Raw genomic sequence first — 21,485 nt, 5'->3', positions numbered from 1 at the left:
TACGGTAACTCTGATTGGATATGTTTGAGTGTCCTTGTATAGGTTGTATTTTGTGTAACATTGTAAAATTTACTAGTACACCTATACCTCGATAGAGCACGCTTCGATTCTTTGTGACTTCCTGATGTACATAAAGAAAAAATCCACTTCCATTGTGTCAGTATCCCACTGTACTAATAGCCCAATGTTACCAGGGTTGCCTTTTATTATTGCTTTTTAAAATAAGAAAAACTAAACCCGAAACCCTTTTATCAATAAGATGCCGTCTTATATTTATATGCAGAAGCTGGTGCAAGCTATGCACTTTGTTTTAAAATAATGTGTATGAATTAATATATGTCTCCAATAAATGCTTTTCTTTTCCAGTGAAGAATTCAAATACTTTCGGAAGATGACTGCCATGGCATCTGTGGAAGGTAACTATCAAAGTCTTCAAGTGTAAGGGAGGGCCCAAGGGATATGAACACGTAGACGCAGAGAACAAAGAGAGAGGCGCTCTGTGCATTATAGCAGCTGAGGTCTCTTTAAATATTTTCTGAATCAGACTGACGTGACAGCAGAAGTAACTACATTGTACATACACTATAATGGTATCATATATTATTTGTGTTTTCTGTGTAAATACAATGAAAACGGCAAAGCTAGAGATTGTATACCAGAGGTGTCTAAATGAATGAATGGATCAACAACTAATCCATTATCAAATTAATTGAGAACCATTTGAATATTTGAGTAATGGTTCAGACTCTAAACTTTAGATCCATAGTTTATTTTCAAATTTTCCAAATCCTCTGATTTTAGCCTCTCAACAGCAACAATTCTCAGATTCTTTTAGTCCTTCATAAAAATTGGCAATTGTCTTTTGTGTTTAATCACACCAAGACATTTATGCAATATTCACTTTTACTTTGGAAAACAAGACCAAACCTGTAAGTTGATATATTTCAGAAAGTTTGGAGTACAACACAAATCCCTCTTGTGTGATATTGCGTTTTGTTGTTTATCTGGTCTTGTTTGGTGATTAAAAACTACAACAACTAATTAATGGTAATCAGGAAAAGTGACTTGGTAATACATATTGCCAAATAACATTTTGTCAGATAATCCAATTAATTGTTGGAGTAATTGATAGGGGTCAATTAGTGGTGCTCACAGTTCAAAGTCAACACAGTGAGTGCGTGCACACACACACACACACACACGGGCCAGGCAGGAATAACAACCGATAGTCGAATAATTTAACCCAACACAGACAAAAACTATACAGTAGTCCCTCGCTACTTCGCACTTCACCTATCGCGGCCTCGCTCTATCATGGATTTTTTTTTTAAACAAATATTGCGGATATATTTGGTGCATCGTGGAATTTTCTATTTTTTTTTGGTCTGCCACACTCACCCACACGCTCACATGTTTCTGGCAAATGAAGGTGCCAATGCACCCCGCAAGAGGAGGACTGAAAAGGAGCCCTTTTTTCTTTTCTTCAAATGCTGAACCGATGGCCGTATTTTGTCTTTTTTTACTTAGTGTACCACTACAAAACTAAAAAATGTCAGTGTACATATGTTTTTGTTAGTGTGTTTTTGTTATTGTACATATGTTGTGTATTATTTGGGCCAATAAATGCAATTGCTATACAGACACCATGTCATTTTTGTCACAACATCCACCGATACACCGATGAATCCCCCCGGCCCCACATAAAAGGTGTCCTCTTTTTCAGAAACCCAAATCTTGTCAACCTATTTTAACACTTTCAGAGACTCTAATGGGGCTGACCATTTCTATCATGATTCAGGAGAGGATGATGGTTACAGCTTCAGATTGTGCATTTTCATGCATGAAAATAATTTTGCAATGGAAAGCACGCTTTCCTATTTTTGTACCATGATAGAAATTGGTAATTCAGAATCTCCACATATACTTTAGAGAGGTTATTTTAACACCAAACTAAATACTAAAGCATAAAGGGGATGACCATCTCGCTCCTCATGATTCCAGCTAAAAACTGGACCTCCTTTCTGACGTCGTAGCCCAATTGAGACATGATAGTAAGGACACCTACCAAGCATCCACCACTTCTTCCATTTGGACCATCCGGGGTTGCATGGCACTTAATGGTGAACAAGACAGTTCGGAAGTTAGTCTTCATGTATTTCTGGGCCCGCTGTAGTCACTTCTGTTTGTGAGCATTGGATAATGGTGGCCAAATAGAAGGTTCATGCTGTTTATGATGTTTATTTTTATTTTGTTCATGGGACTCCAGAGGCACCAGCAGCTTCAAACACCTAGCTTCTTAATCCAGTGCAATTGTCTGTCAGAAGCAACTCTCATTTTTCCTTTAGCTCAACGAACCTGTGTGTGTGTTCTAAATCAGCAACAAATAGCTTAATTGTACAATGAGCCTGCTTTAGTTTCTTTTCATTATCTATGGTTTCATACCTATTTTTTTCTGCTTTTCAGCATCAGAGAAATCCTTTTTCTTTACCATGTTGCTTTAAAATGGTGATCTGCTTAATACAGGACTGTCTCAGAAAATTAGAATATTGTGATGAAGTTCTTTATTTTCTGTATTGCAATTAAAAAACCAAAACTATCATACATTCTGGATTCATTACAAATCAACTGAAATATTGCAAGCCTTTTAATATTTTAATATTGCTGATTATGGCATACAGCTTAAGAAAACTCAAATATCCTATCTCAAAATATTAGAATATCATGAAAAAGTATACTCGTAGGGTATTCAACTAATCACTTAAATGGTCTAATTAACTCGAAACACCTGCAAGGGTTTCCTGAGCCTTGAAAAACACTCCGCTTGTTTCCGTAAACTAAATCACAAGTATGGGGAAGACTGCTGATCTGACCGCTGTCCAGAGCGGTGTTTCCCAACCACTGTGCCGCGGCACACTGGTGTGCCGTGAGAGACGTTCAGCTGTGCCGTGGGATTGTCCAATATTAATTACGGAGCGCATTGTAAACAGGATCGCCAAACCACTCGTCAGTTCGCGCAAGGCCAAGACTTGCTAATCGAGAATCGGAGAGTCTTGAGATTTCATATTGTGTCGGTCTGATTGTATTGCATCAGCACATATTCAGTTTATGCTGTGTGCTTTTGCTAACAGTGACAGACAACTATGACGGTTGTGGTGCGTTTGCGGTCCAATGAAAATCAGAGCATACAGTTTATCCGGAGAACCTGGATTGGTTATTTTTCACATGCATTAAATAAACAGTCAAGTCGAGACACCTCGACTGTGATAGCCACTCAGCTGCTGTCAGAACAGCAAGTGACTTTTTTCTTATTGTTGCAATATTTATAGACCTAGTATAAAACGGTAAACAAAATCACGTTGATTCTTTTATTTTAATCACAATCACTTTAAATAGTTTATTTCTTACACCGTCTAAAACCTTTTTAAAAAAAACTGTCACTTTTATCTTAAAAAAGGAATACAATTTAAAGAATACTTAGTATTTATTTCTATTAAGTTATTCGACTCTCCATACATATATAGGAATAGGACTTTACGTCTTTCGTTGTAATATAACTGATTTTAATGTAGGAGCTGAACAGATTTTTGTTGGCGGTGTGCCGCGAGATTTTTTCCAATGAAAAGGTGTGCCGTGAATGAAAAAAGGTTGGGAAACACTGGTCCAGAGGACCATCCACCCTCCATCAGGAGGGTAAGACACAAAAAGAATTTTCTCAAAGAGCAAGCTGTTCACAGAGTGCAGTTACAAAGCACATCCACAAAAAGTCTGTTGGAAGGGGGAAATGTGGCAGGAAACGCTGCACAACCAAGAGAAATGACTGCAGCCTTAACAGCACTGTGATGAAGACTTCCAGAATTTGGGGGAGTTTCAAAGACAGTGGACTAAAGCTGGAGTCCAGGTATCAAAAGCCACTGTTCACAGGCGTGTCCGGGAAATGGGCTACAATAGCCGTATTCCCATGGTCAAGCCATTTCTGAACTCAAGGCAGCAGAAGAAGTGTCTGACTTGGGCTATGGAAAAGAAGCACTGGACAGTTGCAGAGTGGTCCAAAGTTCTCTTTTCAGATGAAAGCAAGTTTTGTATTTCATTTGAAAGTCAAGGCGCCAGAGTCTGGAGAAAGACTGGAGAGGAGCAAAATCCAAGTTGCTTGAAATCCAGTGTGAAGTTCCCACAGTCAGCGATGGTTTGGGGAGCCATGTCAGCTGCTGGTGTTGGTCCACTGTGTTTCATCAAGTCCAGAGTAAATGCAGATTTTAGAGCACTACATGCTTCCGTCTGCTGAAAAGCTCTATGGAGATGATGATTTCATTTTCCAGCATGATCTGGCACCTGCCCACAGTGCCAAAACCACCAGTAAATGGTGTACTGACCATGGCATTACTGTCCTCGATTGGCCTGCCAATTCCCCTGACCTGAACCCCATTAGAGAATGTGTGGGGTATTGTGAAGAGCTGAAAGACACCAGACCCAACAATGCAAATGAGCTAAAGGCTGCTATTGAAGCATCCTGGGCATCCATAACACCTTAGCAATGCCACAGGCTGATTGCCTCCATGCGACGCTGCATTGGTTGCAGTAATCCATGCAAAAGGATTCCCAACCAAGTACTGAGTGCATTAATGGACGTTTTCAAATGTTTGATTTTTGTTTTGCTGTTTTAAATCTTTTTTTTTTTTTACTTGGTCTGAGGAAATATTCTAATATTTTGATAGGATAATCGCGTTTTCTTAAGCTGTATGCCATAATCAGCAATATTAAAATAATAAAAGGCTTGCAATATTTCAGTTGATTTGTAATGAATCCAGAATGTATGACATTTTTGGTTTTTTAATTGCATTACAGAAAATAAAGAACTTTATCACAATATTCTATTATTCTGAGACAGTCCTGTAATGTGGAACAAACTTCTAAAGTACTTATTCCTTAATTTCTACTCACCTCTCAAAATAATTCGCTCAGGTGTCTGAGATTGATTTCAGCGAACCAAACTTTAACTGACAAGATTTTACTTTTATGAACACAGTTTGTACTATAACTAGCGACACAGTGTAATTACAATGACACTTGAAGTCATGCCACAGAATTCTAAAAATATTTTGAAGGTTTATGAATGACAAACAGTGCTGTATTGAAGTGTCTTTTCATAATCTGTTGTCTACTGCAGCTAAGAAAAATGTGGTGATAATGGGCAGGAAGACATGGTTTTCCATCCCAGAAAAAAACAGACCTTTAAACAAAAGGATCAACATCGTCCTCAGTCGACAACTGAAGTATGTTTTGCACACACACACGCACACATTTACCGTATTTTTTGGACCAAAAGTCGCTCCGGAGTACAAGTCGCATCAGCCATAAAATGCACAATAAAGAGAAAAAAAACATATATGTCGCACTGGAGTTTAAGTCGCATTTTGGGGGAAATTTATTTGACAAAAATCCAACAAGACCAGACATGAACCAGCAACAACAGGCTAAACGATACAGTATGCTAACGTGACAGGAACACAAACGAGGAGCTGAGAGCAGGCCTGATGTAACATTAACAGTTAACCAAATAACTATAACATAAATAACACCTTTATTGAACCATCTGTGTCACTCCAAATCATTAAATCCATCGATCAAATTCTTCCTCCTTTATGTAAACAACGCCGCATGTGCGCCGCGGCGCTGACGTCGGACTCGTCGTCAGTTGCCGTTCAAATTATTCCATAAGCCCATATAACAATATAGAAACTAAATATCAAATAACTATTATATAAACATTATCAAAACATCTGTGTCACTCCAAATCATTAAATCCATCCATCCTCTTCCGCTTATCCGGGGTCGGGTTGTAGCGGCAGCAGCTTTAGGAGGGACTCCCGGACTTCCCTCTCCCGAGCCACTTCATCCAGCTCACCCCTGGGGATCCCAAGGTGTTCCCAGGCCGTTCGAGAGACATAGTCTCTCCAGCGCATCCTGGGTCGTCCACGGGGTCTCCTGCCGGTGGGACATGCCCGGAACACCTCCCCAGGGAGGCGTCCAGGAGGCATCCTGATGATATGTCCGAGCCACCTCATCTGGCTCCTCTGAATGTGGAGGAGCAGCGGCTCTACTCCAAGTCCCTCCCGGATGACCGAGCTCCTCACTTTATCTCTAAGGGAGACCCCGGACACCCTGCGGAGGAAAGCTCATTTCGACCGCTTGTATCCGGGATCTTGTTCTTTCGGTCACAACCCATAGCACGTGACCATAAGTGAGTGTAGGAGCGTAGATCGACCGGTAAATTGAGAGCTTTACCTTTTGGCTCAGCTCTCTCTTCACCATGACGGACCGGTACAGAGTCCGCATTACTGCCGACACTGCACCGATCCACCTGTCGATCTTGCGCTCCATCCTGCCCTCACTCGTCAACAAGACCCCAAGATACTTGAACTCTTCCACTTGGGGCATGATCTCATTCCTGATCCGGAGAGGGCATTCCACCCTTTTCCGACCGAGGACCATGGCCTCGGATTTGGAGGTGGTGACCCTCATCCCGACCGTTTCACACTCGGCTGCGAACCTCCCCAGTGAGAGCTGGAGATCATGGCTTGAAGAAGCCAACAGCACCACATCGTCTGCAAAAAACAGAGATGCAATGCTGAGGTCCCCAATCCGGACATCCTCAACGACTCGGCTGCACCTAGAAATTCTGTCCATCAAAGTTATGAACAGAATCAGTGACAAAGGGCAACTTTTGCGGAGTCCAACCCTCACTGGGAATGAATCCAACTTACTGCCGGAAATGCGGACCAAACTCTGGCATCGGTGATACAGGGACCGAACGGGCCTTATCAGTTGGCTCGGCACCCCGTACTCCCGAAGCAAACTCCACAGAACTTCCCGAGGGACATGGTCGAACGCCTTCTCAAAGTCCACAAAACATGTGGACTGGTTGAGCGAACTCCCATGCACTCTCGAGGATCCTGCCGAGGGTGTAGAGCTGGTCCACTCTTCCACAGCCAGGACGAAAGCCACACTGCTCCTGAATCCGAGGTTCGACCTCCTGATGGACCCTCCTCTCCAGCACCCCTGAATAGACCTTACCAGGGAGGCTGAGGAGTGTGATTCCCCTATAGTTGAAACACACCCATTGGTCCCCCTTCTTAAAGAGGGGAACCACTACCCAAGTCTGCCAATCCAGAGGCACTGTCCCCGGTGTCCACGCAATGCTGTAGAGGGGTGTCAGCCATGACAGCCCCACAACATCCAGAGCCTTTAAAAACTTTAGGCGGATCTCATCCACCCCCGGGGCCTTGCCCCCGAGGACTGTTTTAACTACCTCAGTGACTTCGTCCCCAGAGATTGGATTGTCCACCTCCAGAGTCTCCAGGCCCTGCTTCCACAACAGAAGGCGTGTCTGTGGAATTGAGGAGGTCTTCAAAGTACTCTCCCCACCGGCTCACGACGTCCCAAGTCGAGGTCAGCAGCACGCCATCTCCACTGTAAACCGAGTTGACGGTGCACTGCTTCCCCCTCCTGAGACGCCGGATGGTGGACCAGAATTTCCTTGAAGCCGCCCGGAAGTCGTTCTCCATGGCCTCACCAAACTCCTCCCACACCCGGGTGTTTGTCTCAGAAACCGCCGAAGCCGCGTTCCGCTTAGCCATCCAGTACCTGTCAGCTGCCTCCGGAGTACTGCAGGCCAAAACGGCCCGATAGGACTCCTTCTTCAGCTTGACGGCATCCCTTACCGCCGGTGTCCACCAGCAGGTTCAGGGATTGCCGCCACGACAGGCACCAACTACTTTACGGCCACAGCTCTGGTCGGCTGCCTCAACGATGGAGGCACGGAACATGGTCCACTCGGACTCAATGTCCCCCGCTTCCTCCAGAATGCAGGTAAAGCCCTGCCGGAGGTGGGAGTTGAAGCTCTTCCTGGCCGGGGACGTTCCCAGCAGACCCTCACAATACGTTTGGGTCTGCCAGGTCGGACCGGCATCTTCCCCCACCATCGGAGCCAACCCACCACCAGGTGGTGATCAGTTGACAGCTCCGCCCCTCTCTTCACCCGAGTGTCCAAAACATGGCACGGCTACAAAGTCGATCACCGAACTGCGGCCTAGGGTGTCCTGATGCTAAGTGTACACATGGACACCCTTATGTTTGAACATGGTGTTCATTATTGAAAATCCGTGTTGAGCACAGAAGTCCAATGATAGAACACCGCTTTGGTTCAGATCAGGGGGGCCATTCCTCCCAATCACGCCCTTCCAGGTCTCACTGTCAATGCCCACGTGAGCATTGAAATCACCCAGTAGAACAATGGAGTCCCCAGAAGGAGCGCTCTCCAGCACTTCTTCCAAGGACTCCAAAAAGGTGGGTACTCTGAGCTACTGTTTGATGCATAGACACAACAGTCAGGACTCGTCCCCCAACCCAAAGGCGGAGTGAGGCTAACCTCTCGTTCACCGGGGTGAACCCCAATGTGCTGGCGCCCAGCCGGGGGGCAATAAGTATACCCACACCTGCTCGACACTTCTCACCTTGGGCAACTCCAGAGTGGAAGAGAGTCCAGCCCCTCTCGAGAGGGCTTGTACCGGAACCCAAACTGTGTTTGGTGGCAAGTTCCACTATGTTTAGTCGGAACTTTTCTGCCTTGCACACCAGCTCGAGCTCCTTTTCAGCCAGAGAGGTCACATTCCATATCCCAAGAGCCAGCTTCTGCAGCCGGGGATCGGACCGCCAAGGTCCCTGCCTGTGGTTGCTGCCCAGCTTACACTGCACCTACCCCTTTGGCCCCTCTCACAGGTAGTGAGCCCATGGGAAGGGGGACCCACGTTTCCTTTTCGGACTGTGCCCGTCTGCGCCCCATGGGCAAAGGCTTGGCGTCCAGACGCTCGCCTTCGAGCCCCACCCGCCGCCAGGCCTGGCTCCAGATGTCGGCCCCAGTGACCCGCGTCTGGGCGAGGGAAAAAAAGTCCAGTTATGTTTTTCTTCATAAGGGGCTTCTGTGAGCCGTGCATTGCCTGGCCCCTCACCTAGGACCCTTTTGCCATGGGTGACCATACCAGGGGCATGAAGCCCCAGACAACATGGCTCCTAGGATCATTGGGGCGCGCAAACCCCTCCACCACGATAAGGTGACGACTCACGGAGGGGATTATTAAATCCATCGATCGAATTCTTCGTCCTTTATGTAAATAACGCCGCGTGTGTGCCGCGCCATTGACGTCGGACTCGTCAGTTGCAGTTCAAATTATTCCACAGGCCCATATAAGGATATATAAACTATATCAAATAGCTATAATATAAACAACAATTTTATCAAACCATCTGTGTCACTCCAAATCATTAAATCCATCGATCAAATTCTTCGTCCTATATGTAAACAACACCGCGTGTGCGCCGCGCCGCTGACGTCGTCAGTTGCAGTTGAATTTAGCAAGTAATCCCTCCCTACATCGCAGTTCGTTTATCGCGGTTTCACTACATCGCGGATTTTGGAATTTTGAAAATTTGTGAATAATTTCTCATACAAGTCGCTCCTGAGTATAAGTATCCCCCCCACCCAAACTATGTAAAAAGCCGCGACTTATACTCCAAAAAATACGGTATTCTTTTTTTCAGTGCCTTTAAGTGATGTTAAAGTCAAGATGGTTAATTTTTTCATGAACAAGCCCAATTTCTGTATTTTTTTATCAGGAAAATTTAATAGGTTAGCATTTTCCATTTTATCCATTCGTTTTGGACAAATAATGAAACAATGAATGCCTTTAGAAAAGCCCACTTTTAATGAGGAATAGGGCCACACACCCCATCCCATGTTTTGGTTGATGACGTCACAGAAGGAAGCAGTCACAACTTCCTCATTTAAAATGTCCAAAAACAGCTATCAATTGGCACCCAAATTTACATAGACATCTCAACATGACTACTTCAAATATCACAAGTATTAGCCCCTTCGTGGCTGATTTAAGAGCAACAAATGAGAAGTCCACGTATGGGGTACCACCTCTACCGCCCAGCCGAAAAGTTGGCGCTTTAAACGGCCACACTCATCTGAAGGGTCGGCCTACTCGCTGGAAGTCACATGCTCCCAGTCTTCCAACTGGGGATTGTGACGCAGTATGGGGTGAGCCTTGAGCTGGCTGACACTTTTGTGTTTTTGGACATTTTAGCGATAGTCTGTACATTAATTTCCAGTGAGGAAATTGTGATCGATCGTGATGTTGTTGATAATTAGTTATATTGACTTGGGTTGTAACAAAAACTAAGTTGTCACAATCACAATGTCCCATCACTGGGTAACTAGTTTTAGAACAGGTCAGCGAGCTATTCCCGTGGTCCTTGGAGTTTATCCTGTGGCTACGGGCATGTTGGTAACCCCTGCGTTAGGAGCTTAGGGTTAAGTAGCTGCTCCAATTATGCAATGATTAATTGCAATGATTTGGTTTCATATAGTACATTTAAATGTAATGAACCTTTCTCAGTTTCAACAATAATGTTTCTTGACCGTCAGGGTTCCCCCTACTGGTGCCCATCATCTGGCTCCTGATTTTTGCTCAGCTCTCAGGCTGATTGACACTGAACTGTCAGGCCAGGCTGATCAGGTCTGGGTTATTGGAGGTAGCTCACTGTACAAGGTAACCATGTTCATTTGATGGGTTTAATTTTTTTGCTGTCTTTCCGGGTGTGGGTCTCGGTGCAGGCAAAGTGATACACCCTCTCCCTCTCGTCATTGGTGCGAGAAGCCAATGAGGGGTACATAGGCTTGGCATCGCGCTGCTCATTACTCTAACTCAAAGTGATGTTAATATATTATTATAACCCTGTCTTGAAATGAACATTTGCAACCATCAAGCATTAATGTGTCAAAAAAATACCATAGACTCTATAATGAAGCAGATAACTAGCATTGAAATTTTCTGAGAAATAATCACTGTTACTGTTGCACTCAGGTTTAATTTACTTTTCCTATTTTTCTTATTGCTGTGGCTTCAATTATGTTTTTTTACAGAAACGTATCAAAATTAAACACCCAATATTTTTTGCTCACGGTTATCATAACTACAGTCAGCATTATAATACAAGTTGAAGATTCAAGTCAAGTTTATTTATATAGCCCTAAATCACAAGCCATCTCAAAGGGCTTCTCATACACAAAACAAATTGACAATTATTCTCAAAGCATCCCCTGATCTTAAAGGCCTAGAGACATCCCTTTTTTTTTTCAATTAGAATGGAATTTGATAGAATGTATAAAGAGAACACATTTGCCGCATTGGAAATTAAAAATGGACACAGATTACTAAGCTTAAAGCTAAAATTAAATGCCAGTTTATCGATCGGGTTCCACACGCAGCCACACTGGTGGCGCCATTACTGTGACGTCACAAGTTGTGCATCCGGATCTCAACAAACCCAAACAACATGGCAGATGATAGCGGCAGCTCCATTTCTAGCGGCAATATTAGCATCATTTTATCCGATTCAGAAACCTCTTTTGACGCAGAATATGATGAATCTAGCAGTTCACTTGGGCTGGGCTGAGCACGTTTTCTGAATTGTGCCCCTCCCGTCACTCTGGTTAGGTTGGCATCGTAAAAAGTGCTCTTGAGGGCTTTAGAGTGCCGAGTTGATCTCGGCACATGAAGAACTGCAACATTTGGTTTAGGTTTTATAAGCATTTTTAATTTTATTGCTTAAATCGCATTTTCTCGACGAGCTGAGCACGTTTTCTGAGATGTGCCTCTTCCGTCACTCTAGTTAGGTTGGCATAGTCAAAGGTTCTCTACGGGGCTTTAGAGTGCCGAGTTGACCACGGCGCATGAAGAAATGACCATCTGCAGCGTTTGGTTTAGGTTTAAATCGCATTTTTAATTTTATTGCTTAAATCACATTTTCTCGACGAGCTGAGCACGTTTTCTGATTTGTGCCCCTCCCGTCACTCTGGTTAGGTTGGCATAGAAAAAAGTGCTCTTGGGGGCTTAAGAGTGCCGAGTTGACCACGGCACATGAAGAAATGACCACCCGCAACGTTTGGTTTAGGTTTTTTGCGTTTTTTAATTTTATTGCTTAAATCGCATTTTCTTGTCGAGCTGAACACGTTTTCTGAATTGTGCCTCTCCCGTCACTGTGGTTAGGTTGGCATAGTAAAAAGTTCTCAGGGGGCCTTAGAGTGCCGAGTTGACCACTGCGCATGAAGAAATGAACATCTGCAGCGTTTGGTTTAGGTTTTAGGCGCATTTTTAATTTTATTGCTTAAGTCGCATTTTTTCGACGAGCTGAGCACGTTTTCTGAATTTTGCCCCTCCCGTCACGCTTCGACATACTTTTCAAAGTCAAAGTCTCAAAGTCAAAGCCTCCTTTATTGTCAATTTCTCCGCATGTCAAGACACACAAAAAGATCGAAATTACGTTTCTCACTATCCCAGGGTGACAAGACAGAGTTCACAACGCACATACAAGTAAACAACACAGGAAAAATAAAACAAGAAGTCAACATCAATGAACAATAAGAGTGATAGCACGCTAGCCGCTCCCGATGCACAGCAGAGTCCGGAAAGATGACAGTCAACCAGGCCACTGTGAACACGAGCACACAGCAGGCACGCACTGTCCGGTTCGTGGATCCTATCAGGCGAACGCAACCCATCTTGTCGTCCCGCAAACGAACGTTCACCAGGAGAATGGAAGGCACGGCTGGGCGAGTTGAGTTGGCCGCAAGCCTGGCCCGACGTCTCCGCGCTGGCCCCTCTTCTCTTTTTGTTTACATTCCCTGAAGCTAAACGCGAACAACTTGAAACGTCACTTCCGGCTTCTTCGCCAGTCTAGAAGGAGGCGGCTCGGTGCAGTCAAAGTCGTCTGCGCAGCAAATTTAAATTATATTTTTCAGAGCAACAGCTTCCTTTTCGTTGTTTCGATCGTCAATTTATACTTATAAGCCCATAAGCTAACTAAAACCGATTTATACATATACCGGTGTCTCTGGGCCTTTAAGCTCCCAAGAGGGCAAGGAAAAACTAAAAACAAAAAACTAGTAGAGGAAAAATGAGAAACCTTGAGAAGGGACCACAGATGGAAGGATCCCCCTTTCAGGATCACCAGGCTGCAATGAATGCAGAGAGGGCACATAAAATACATAATATGAAAAAAAATCAATAAAAAAAGTGGATGTCCAAGTCAAAGCAAAAAGCTGCAGGAGGTGCCCTCGATTGTCCTGGCAGTGTCGTTGAGAAGGGTAATCCGCTGCAGTTCCCTCATCTTGATTTGTCCGCAAGAATTCAGACAGCCGCTGTCAGTTGGGTGTCACCTAATCACCTCCCCAGCCGGGGAGGGGTGGGAGGGATAGGGGGAGGTGGCGAAAGCACAAACTCCAGCCGAATCGGCCATTACAAGTTAATTAAAGGCCATATCATAGAAATGTGTCTTTAAACATGTCTTAAATGTTTCTACTGAGGTAGCAGTTCTAATAACCATTGGTAGGGCATTCCAAAGTTCTGGAGCCTGAATAGAAAATGCTCTAGACCAGCCTGAGTTGTGTCAGAGGGCCACACCTACGATAACTTAAACCTGCTCAATTTTCTTCCATTGTAAAATGCACTAAATTATTTATTTTAAATAGTTGGTACTGGTAATTAGAAGAATACAATTATTCTGTTTATATTTATATTAAGCTATGTGAAATTGTGGTGTAAAGGTCAAATAAAAAACAATTATTAATCAGTACAATTTATTCTTAACCTCTTTAACTTTAACCTCAAATGAAAAGCCGCTCCATCTCTGGGTGTGAAGTTTGATAAAAAGTCCTTGTTGGGCTTGCAGTTTTGCTAGCAATGCGTCAGCCTCTGATGTACCCTGTTTATCGGACAGATGTATTTTTTCTCATGCTTGGTCGTGTAGTGGCGACTCAAATTATATTCTTTAAACACAGTGTACCACAAATCAGGCACATGGCTTTACCTTTCATTTCTGTAAAGAAATACTTGGCAGTCCATGTCTTGTTGAAAACACGGCGCTCCTTGTCAACTTTTCTTTTCTGAGGGTCAGCACACGTTTTTCGGGCAGCATTACTTCGCACTGTTCACCGTCACGCACAGCTCACATACACGTACGCTACACGGAAGTGCGACGCCTTTCAAAATAAAAGCAAAACTGTTGTACGCACGACATTTTTTTTTTTTTTTTTTTTTTTAAATTACGATTGGCCTCATGCGGGCCGAACAGGGATGCACAAAGGGCTGGATGTGGGCCGTAATTTTCCCAGGTTTGCTCTAGATCCTGCAGACATTTTTTTTGGCCCTCAGGGTCACTAAAAGACTAGCGTTTTGCAAGCGGAGGTTACGAGACGGAACGTAAGGAACAACTACGGTCGACGAGATATGAAGGCGCTAAGCCATGCAATGATTTGTAGGTTAATAGAAGAACCTTGAAGTCACATCTTAAATGGACCGGGAGCCAATGTAAGTTGGCTAATATTGGGGTAATGTGATCAAATTTTCTTGTCCGTGAGAGCAGCCTTGCAGCAGCATTTTGTACTAACTATAGACTTTTGATACTGGACTTAGGAAAACCAGAGAATAATGCGTTACAGTAGTCCAGGCGCGACGTAATAAACGCATGTATAATAGTTTCCGCATCACCGGTCGATAGGATCGGACGAATCTTAGCAATATTACGAAGGTGAAAAAACACAATTCTAGTTATGTTCTTAATGTGCGTTTGAAAGGAGAGCGTTTGGTCAAATATTACCCCGAGATTAGTTACAGTATCGCTCTGAGTGATAGTATGGTTATCCATAGTTATAGTGGTTTTCTTAAATAAGTGGTGATAACGAGCTGGACCAGTTATCAACATCCCAGTTTTATCTGGGTTAAGACGAAGGAAATTGAGACATCCATTGCTTGATCTCAAGAAGGCATGCCTCAAGATTACAACAGTCCCGCAGATTTGTCATCGATAACGGCATATATAATTGAGTGTCATCCGCGTAACACTGAAAGCTAATATTTACGTATTATGTCCCCAAGCGGAATCATATAACTATTAAATAGAATTGGTCCGAGTGCCGATCCCTGTGGGACACCACACGTAACATTATAGAGCTCAGAGGTCGCATCACCATGGACCACGCGGTGCATCCTGTCTGATAGATAGGAATAGAACCAGCCTAGAGCTGACCCTGAAATACCAACACAGCTTTTAAGACGCTCTAATAAAATATCGAAGTCTACAGTGTCGAAGGCAGCACTAAGATCGAGTAATAACAATACCCATGAAGTGTTTGAATCCATAGCTATGAGGAGATCATTAGTCCCTTTAGCAAGTGCTGTCTCGGTGGAATGATTAGCTCTAAAACCAGACTGAAAAGATTCATATCGGTTATTGGCGACCATGTAATCAATAAACTGCTGCGCTTCTACTTTTTCAAGAGGTTTTGCTATGAATGGGATATTTGAAACTGGCCTATAATTACTGAGACAGTCCGGGTCGGGATTTGGTCGCTTAAGTAGCGGTTTAATGATCGCGGTTTTAAAGGCTGTTGTCACTATCTCAGAGGAGACAGACAGATTAATTATATTTAAGAAGGACGGTCCTAAAATTTGAAATAATTCTTTAAATAGTTTGTCTGGAAGCGGGTCGAGTAAACATGTTTAGCCACACTAACCAATTGTTTAAGCCTTTCAAGGGACACGCTTTTAAAATTTGAGAGGGTTGTTGCATGATCATCAGCGCCGGTATTGGCGGTCTCGACTGAGCGATTGGAATGGTCATCTTGATGTCATCCCTAATGGATTCAATCTTTCGAGCGAAAAATTTCATAAACTCGTCAGCTTAGTGGAAGGAGCTATCGGAGGTCGGAGTGTTACCTTTGCCACTGCATCAAATAAGTATTTAGGATTGTTTTTATTGAGATTAATAACTTGCGAGAAATAATTAGATTTTGCTAAGATTAGCGCATCTTTATATTTCAGGAGGCTGTCACGCCATGCCTGATGGAAAACCTCAAGTTTAGTTAAACGCGATTTGCGATCATGCTTTCTACATAATGGCTTAAGCGTACGTGTTTCATCTGTGAACCACGGAGTAGGCATACTACGGCATTTAACAATGTCGCATTGAATTAATTTGTAAGATTATATAGAGCCGATATATGCGGGAAATATGGCAGTTGACTGCAACAGTAACTCGGATAGCGCAGTCGCAGTTACGGAGTTAATATTACGGCTGCTGTAATTCTGATTGCACTCTTGTCTTTGACAAAGAACTGAAATTTCAAGTTTTATTAAGTAATGACCAGACATAACAGTAGTGTATGGCAGTACTGTTATATTTGAGGTTGCCAGTCCTCGTTACAATACTATATCTAAGGTATTTCCATTCTTACGCGTTGCTGCCTGTACGGTTTGCGTAAAACCAAACGTATCGATTAAAGTCTGAAATTCCGAAGTCAGTGGTTCTGACGGTGAATTCATGTGGATGTTGAAATCACCCATGATAACTATATTATCTGCATTTGTCACTAGATCAGCCACAAATTCTGAAAATTCATCCAGAAAGCCAGAGTAAGCCCCGGGTGGACGGTAAATAACGGCAAGATAAAATGACGGTAAAGCTGTGGATCAGACAGTGAGAACTTCAAATGTTTTGAATACGTTAATCAAACGAGGTCTAAATCTAAGATCGGAATTAGAGATGAGGGCGACATCCCCACCCTTTTTTCAAGGACGCTCCACATGCGAGCTCACAAAATTTGGAGCCGAGGCCTCATTAAGCGGCAGCAGTTCATTAGGTTTTAACCAGGTCTCGCAAAGATAGAAAACGTTTAGATTATGTTCTGTGATGAGGTCATTAACGAGTACTTCTTTTTAATGAAGTGATCTAATATTCATAAAACCGAGTTTGAGTCTAATCGGTACATCAGGGTTCGTATCTATCGGAGGATTTTTAAACGGAATAAGAGTAAGATTGTGTTGTCTCGGCCCAACATTACCTCTAAAACAGTGGTTCTTAACCACTTCACTGGTTTCTTTTATATCAAACAAATTGTTTTAGGTTATTCACCTGACATGTTTCGGCGGTTTCTTCCGCCTTCATCAGAGTGTCCGAAAAACAAAATGAACTTAGTACAATTAGTGGTTCTTAACCTTGTTGAAGGTACCGAACCCCATCAGTTTCATATGCGCATTCACCAAACCCCTCTTTAGTGGAGGTGGGGGGGGAAATGACATACCAGCAAATCAGTGTGACCTCTGCTGTTGCCTTGCAAGACCAGTTCAGATATGCGTTATCGCGAATTTACACGACATTCAGGTGTGTTCGGCCCTCCGCAGTGGAGGCTCTGCCGAACCCCTGAAGCCGACTCACCGAACCCCTAGGGTTCGATCGAACCCAGGTTAAGAACCACTGCTCTAAAATATTTATTAGCGCAGCGGGCAGATACAGCCATAGGATTTTGATAGTCAATATTCGGCAAATATGTAATATTATCTGGAACAGGCATCGTTCCATCAATGAGACCGGTCAGGGTAGAGTGATTGGATTTGTCTACTACCTCAGTAGAAAGTGTGTCAATGTATACTGTTGCACTATTCAAACTGTGACGCTCTAGTCTACACAAGGAACTATGTGCATGCTGGGAATCTAGCCTAGCGCTAGTTAACTTTAACTTAACTGACTCCAAACCCATCCTAACAGGTGGCCTAGTCACCTGTGACGCAGCCTGCTCTAAAGTGACCTGTAATGAATGGCTCAAACAGAAATCTATATTCCATGAAAGAGTGAAGGCCGTCCTTCCTCAGCAGGTCGGGGCGGCCCCAGAAGGAGGACCAGTTATCTATAAAATACAGTCCCTGCTTCTTACAGAAACCAGCCATCCATCGAGTAAGGGAGACTAATCTACTAAACCTCTCATCAGTGCCTCTCGCAGGCAGGGGGCAAGAGACAAATACTCGATGCCAACTCATCTTTCTGGCGAGATCACAAGTCCTCGCTATGTTTTTCTTTGTGATCTCTGATTGCCTCATCCTAGCATCATTGGAGCCAACGTGTATCACTATATCTGAGTAGCTAGTGTTGTTGGACCTACGCTGTTGACTAGACCTATTGCGAACCAGCGCCCTAAGATTAGCTTCTATGTCAGGTGCTCTGGCTCCAGGGATACACATTACCATGGCTGAATTTGTAAGCAAGTTTCGGGTAATGGAGTCACCTATGATCAAGGTGCGAGAGCCAGTAGACCAAGATGGCTTAGGACGACTATGCGTTTTAACTGGCTCATCGCAGTTAGCAAACTACTTTGGGCTAATGCTAACTGGGCTAGCGGGCTGACTACAGCCCGCATCTGTGTCCGTCACATCTACGGTTATCGCACTATTCTGCTCTAGCTGGCGGACACATCCCTCTAGCAGGGACAACCTCTCTAAGAGATCTCTAAGATCTTGTTCAAATCCGGCAAATATTTCCCAGCTTCAGCGGTAGCTGTCTTTGTATTGCAACTGTGTCAATTGTCTGATTTGAAAATTGGATTAGACAGCCAAAATAATGTCAAAAGTTGAAAACCTTGTTTAATTCAAGCAGCTCACTTTTCAGGAATACTATTGGTAGTGCACTGTGGAATGTCCTGTATTAAAAAGACCTGTAAAAAGTTGTCTCACTCGCTAATGTTGCTTTTTATGATAATGTTGTAGGAGTTGATGCAGAGCCAAGGCACCAAACGGTTATTTGTCACGCAAGTCCTGAAACAGTTTCCATGTGACACATTCTTCCCTGAATTCTGCTCAGACAAGTACAATCTTCTACCTGGGTAAGATGAGCATGGTAGTTAGCACTTCGAGATTTCTTTAAACTGTAAAGGGCATTATAAATTAAATGTGTTATATATGTATTATTTTGAATGTGAAAGATGAGGTTGGTCATTTTTCAGTTGTGATAAATTCCAACACAAGGCTTAAAACATTATTTTTTCATTGCACCGCAGTTTTGCAAATCAATGACTTCTTTTGAAGCAAGTTTCTAATTTTGGAGAGCATTATTTCTTGCAGGTTAATCCCAAGAACCTGAACCAAAGGTCTTTATTAAACAGTAAATACAATACTGTTTATTTTATTAAACAGTAAATAAAATACAATACTAAGAACATGTCCGGTTGTGGCAGGTGAGGCACGAAAAGCGGAGCTCCACAGACATTTTACTAATACTAATTCCTGGTATAGAAACAATTTTGATGCGAGAAAAGATGGAATACAAAATGGAATAGTATAGCAACTAAAGTGACTTGAAGTAGCACTATGACAAAAGGAAGGAAGGATACAAAGAATGACAATCCGATGGACTGGTCTTGTGCATCTGAGGACGCACCTGTGACTAATCAGTGCCCGCAGGTAACAATGGCAACATCAGAAAAAAGTTTCATCGAAACTCAAAGTAAAATGCAGATTACTATGAGAGCGATCATACGGGAGGAAATTACTGCTGCAATTAATGCCATCCAGCCGCAAATTACAGCAGTGAAAGCAGAAGTGAAGCAATGTAACAAAAGGCTCACTCACGCTGAGGAGTGCATTGCAGCGCTTTGAGACCTCACAGGAGCAACTTCAAAGAGAGAATGAGAAGCTGAAAGATAAAGTGGAGAAACTTGAAGAAAAGGCTGAAAAGTTGGAAGCACATAATCGTGAATATAATGTGCGAGTGTTTGGACTGAAACAGAATGTGGAAAAGGGCAACCCAACTGAATATGTGGCACAACGTTTCAAAACAATCTTTAAGGAGAAACTTCGAAATGAGCCGGTGATGGAAGTAGCCCATAGAGTTGGCCCAGCCGATCCATCTGGAAATAGAACAATGATTGTCAGATTGCAGACACAGTTGTCACGAGAAGCCATTGAAATAATGGCAAAAGAAGAAGGAGAAATTGCGTTTGAGGACATGAAAATAAGGATATTCTCTGATCTGACAACTGCAGTTGCCAAGCAGAGAGCCCAGTTTACGGATATAAGGAAGAAACTACGAGATCAGAACATCAGAAATTGAATAATTCATCCAGCCACTCTCGTTGTCACCTACAAAGAAGAAAATAAATACTTCAAGGATTACGAGAGCGCGGAGAGATATTTCCACACTGTGATCAAGCCCATCTAACACTGAGTGTCGGTGTTTGTAAGTGCTACCCCCTCCCCCTTCTGTGCCCAACTTAATCCCCTTTATCCTCTGTTCATCTGCAAACATCGGTCAGAGACCACCCTTACCTCCGCCCCTCCCAGCCCTGTCCCATCCACTTCACCCTGGAACTGTAAAACAATGGAAGAGACGATTGAACTTGGCCAAAAATATCTGACTGCTACCCCCGCCCCCCTTCTGTGGACAATTTCAAGAAAGAGCGATCCAGGGCGCTTGTGTGTGTTGGCTCACATGTTGAGCTTGATTTGTGAAATAAATAGCCGGTTACAAAAACAACGTCTTGCCTAGTACTTTGTTAACGCTACAATATAGTTACATACGTAGATCTGTGGAATAATTAGAGCCGCTAACTGACAACGAGGATGACGTCAGCGGCGCACGGAGGTCCGGAATCGACAGCTGTTTTTTTTTTTTTGTTTGTTTGTTTGTTTTTTGATATATGCAGTTATAAACAATATGGAAACAATATCCGAAACACATTTAGATTCGACATTTGAGGATTCAGCATTGACAATGCAAGGATATAACATATTTAGAAGAGATAGAGATGCCTTTGGAGGAGGAGTTGCTTTTTATATACAGGAGTCAGAAAATCACCTCTCTGGCTGGAAGTCACCTCTCTGGCTGGAAACGAGCCCGAGCTGGTGTGCGAGGCAGAAAAATTCAGACTAGATATAGTCGGACTAGCCTCCACGCACAGTTTGGGTTCCGGTACAAGCCCTCTCGAGAGGGGCTGGACTCTCTTCCACTCTGGAGTTGCTCACGGTGAGAGGCGTCGAGCAGGTGTGGGTATACTTATTGCCCCCCGGCTGGGCGCCTGCACATTGGGGTTCACCCCGGTGAACGAGAGGGTAGCCTCCCTCCGCCTTCGGGTGGGAGGACGGGTCCTGACTGTTGTTTGTGTCTATGCACCAAGCGGCAGCTCAGAGTACCCACCCTTCTTGGGGTCCCTGGAGGAAGTGCTGGAGAGCGCTCCTTCTGGGGACTCCATGGTTCTACTGGGTGACTTCAATGCTCATGTGGGCAATGACAGTGAGACCTGGAAGGGCGTGATTGGGAGGAACGGCCCCCCCGATCTGAACCCGAGCGGTGTTCTATTGTTGGACTTCTGTGCTCGACACGGATTTTCAATAATGAACACCATGTTCAAGCATAAGGGTGTCCATGTGTGCACTTGGCACCAGGACACCCTAGGCCGCAGTTCGATGATCGACTTTGTAGTCGTGTCGTCGGATTTGCGGCCGCATGTTTTGGACACTCGGGTGAAGAGAGGGGCGGAGCTGTCAACTGATCACCACCTGGTGGTGGGTTGGCTCCAATGGTGGGGGAAGATGCCGGTC

At 43.8% G+C, this 21,485-nt stretch overlaps 1 protein-coding gene and 1 pseudogene across 2 annotated transcripts in view; one reads left to right on the top strand and one right to left on the bottom strand.

Annotated features, from left to right (window-relative positions):
- dhfr (dihydrofolate reductase) overlaps positions 1-21,485 on the top strand; it is a 40,685-nt gene that overhangs the window by 2,113 nt on the left and 17,087 nt on the right. For both annotated transcript variants that reach the window (XM_088374962.1, XM_088374961.1), the window contains exons 2-5: positions 367-416; positions 5,165-5,270; positions 10,487-10,610; positions 18,657-18,772. In XM_088374962.1, coding sequence (XP_088231088.1) covers positions 367-416; positions 5,165-5,270; positions 10,487-10,610; positions 18,657-18,772 — 396 coding nt within the window. The remainder of the gene's footprint in view (positions 1-366; positions 417-5,164; positions 5,271-10,486; positions 10,611-18,656; positions 18,773-21,485) is intronic.
- On the bottom strand, positions 17,670-18,425 carry LOC148398438 (uncharacterized; annotated as a pseudogene).

The sequence above is a fragment of the Syngnathus floridae genome, chromosome 5, assembly GCF_059516105.1.
Source record: "Syngnathus floridae isolate MCC-2025c chromosome 5, RoL_Sflo_1.0, whole genome shotgun sequence".
Lineage (NCBI taxonomy): Eukaryota > Metazoa > Chordata > Actinopteri > Syngnathiformes > Syngnathidae > Syngnathus > Syngnathus floridae.
Note: the sequence above shows the minus strand (reverse complement) of the source record. Positions and strands in the feature narration are given on the sequence as shown.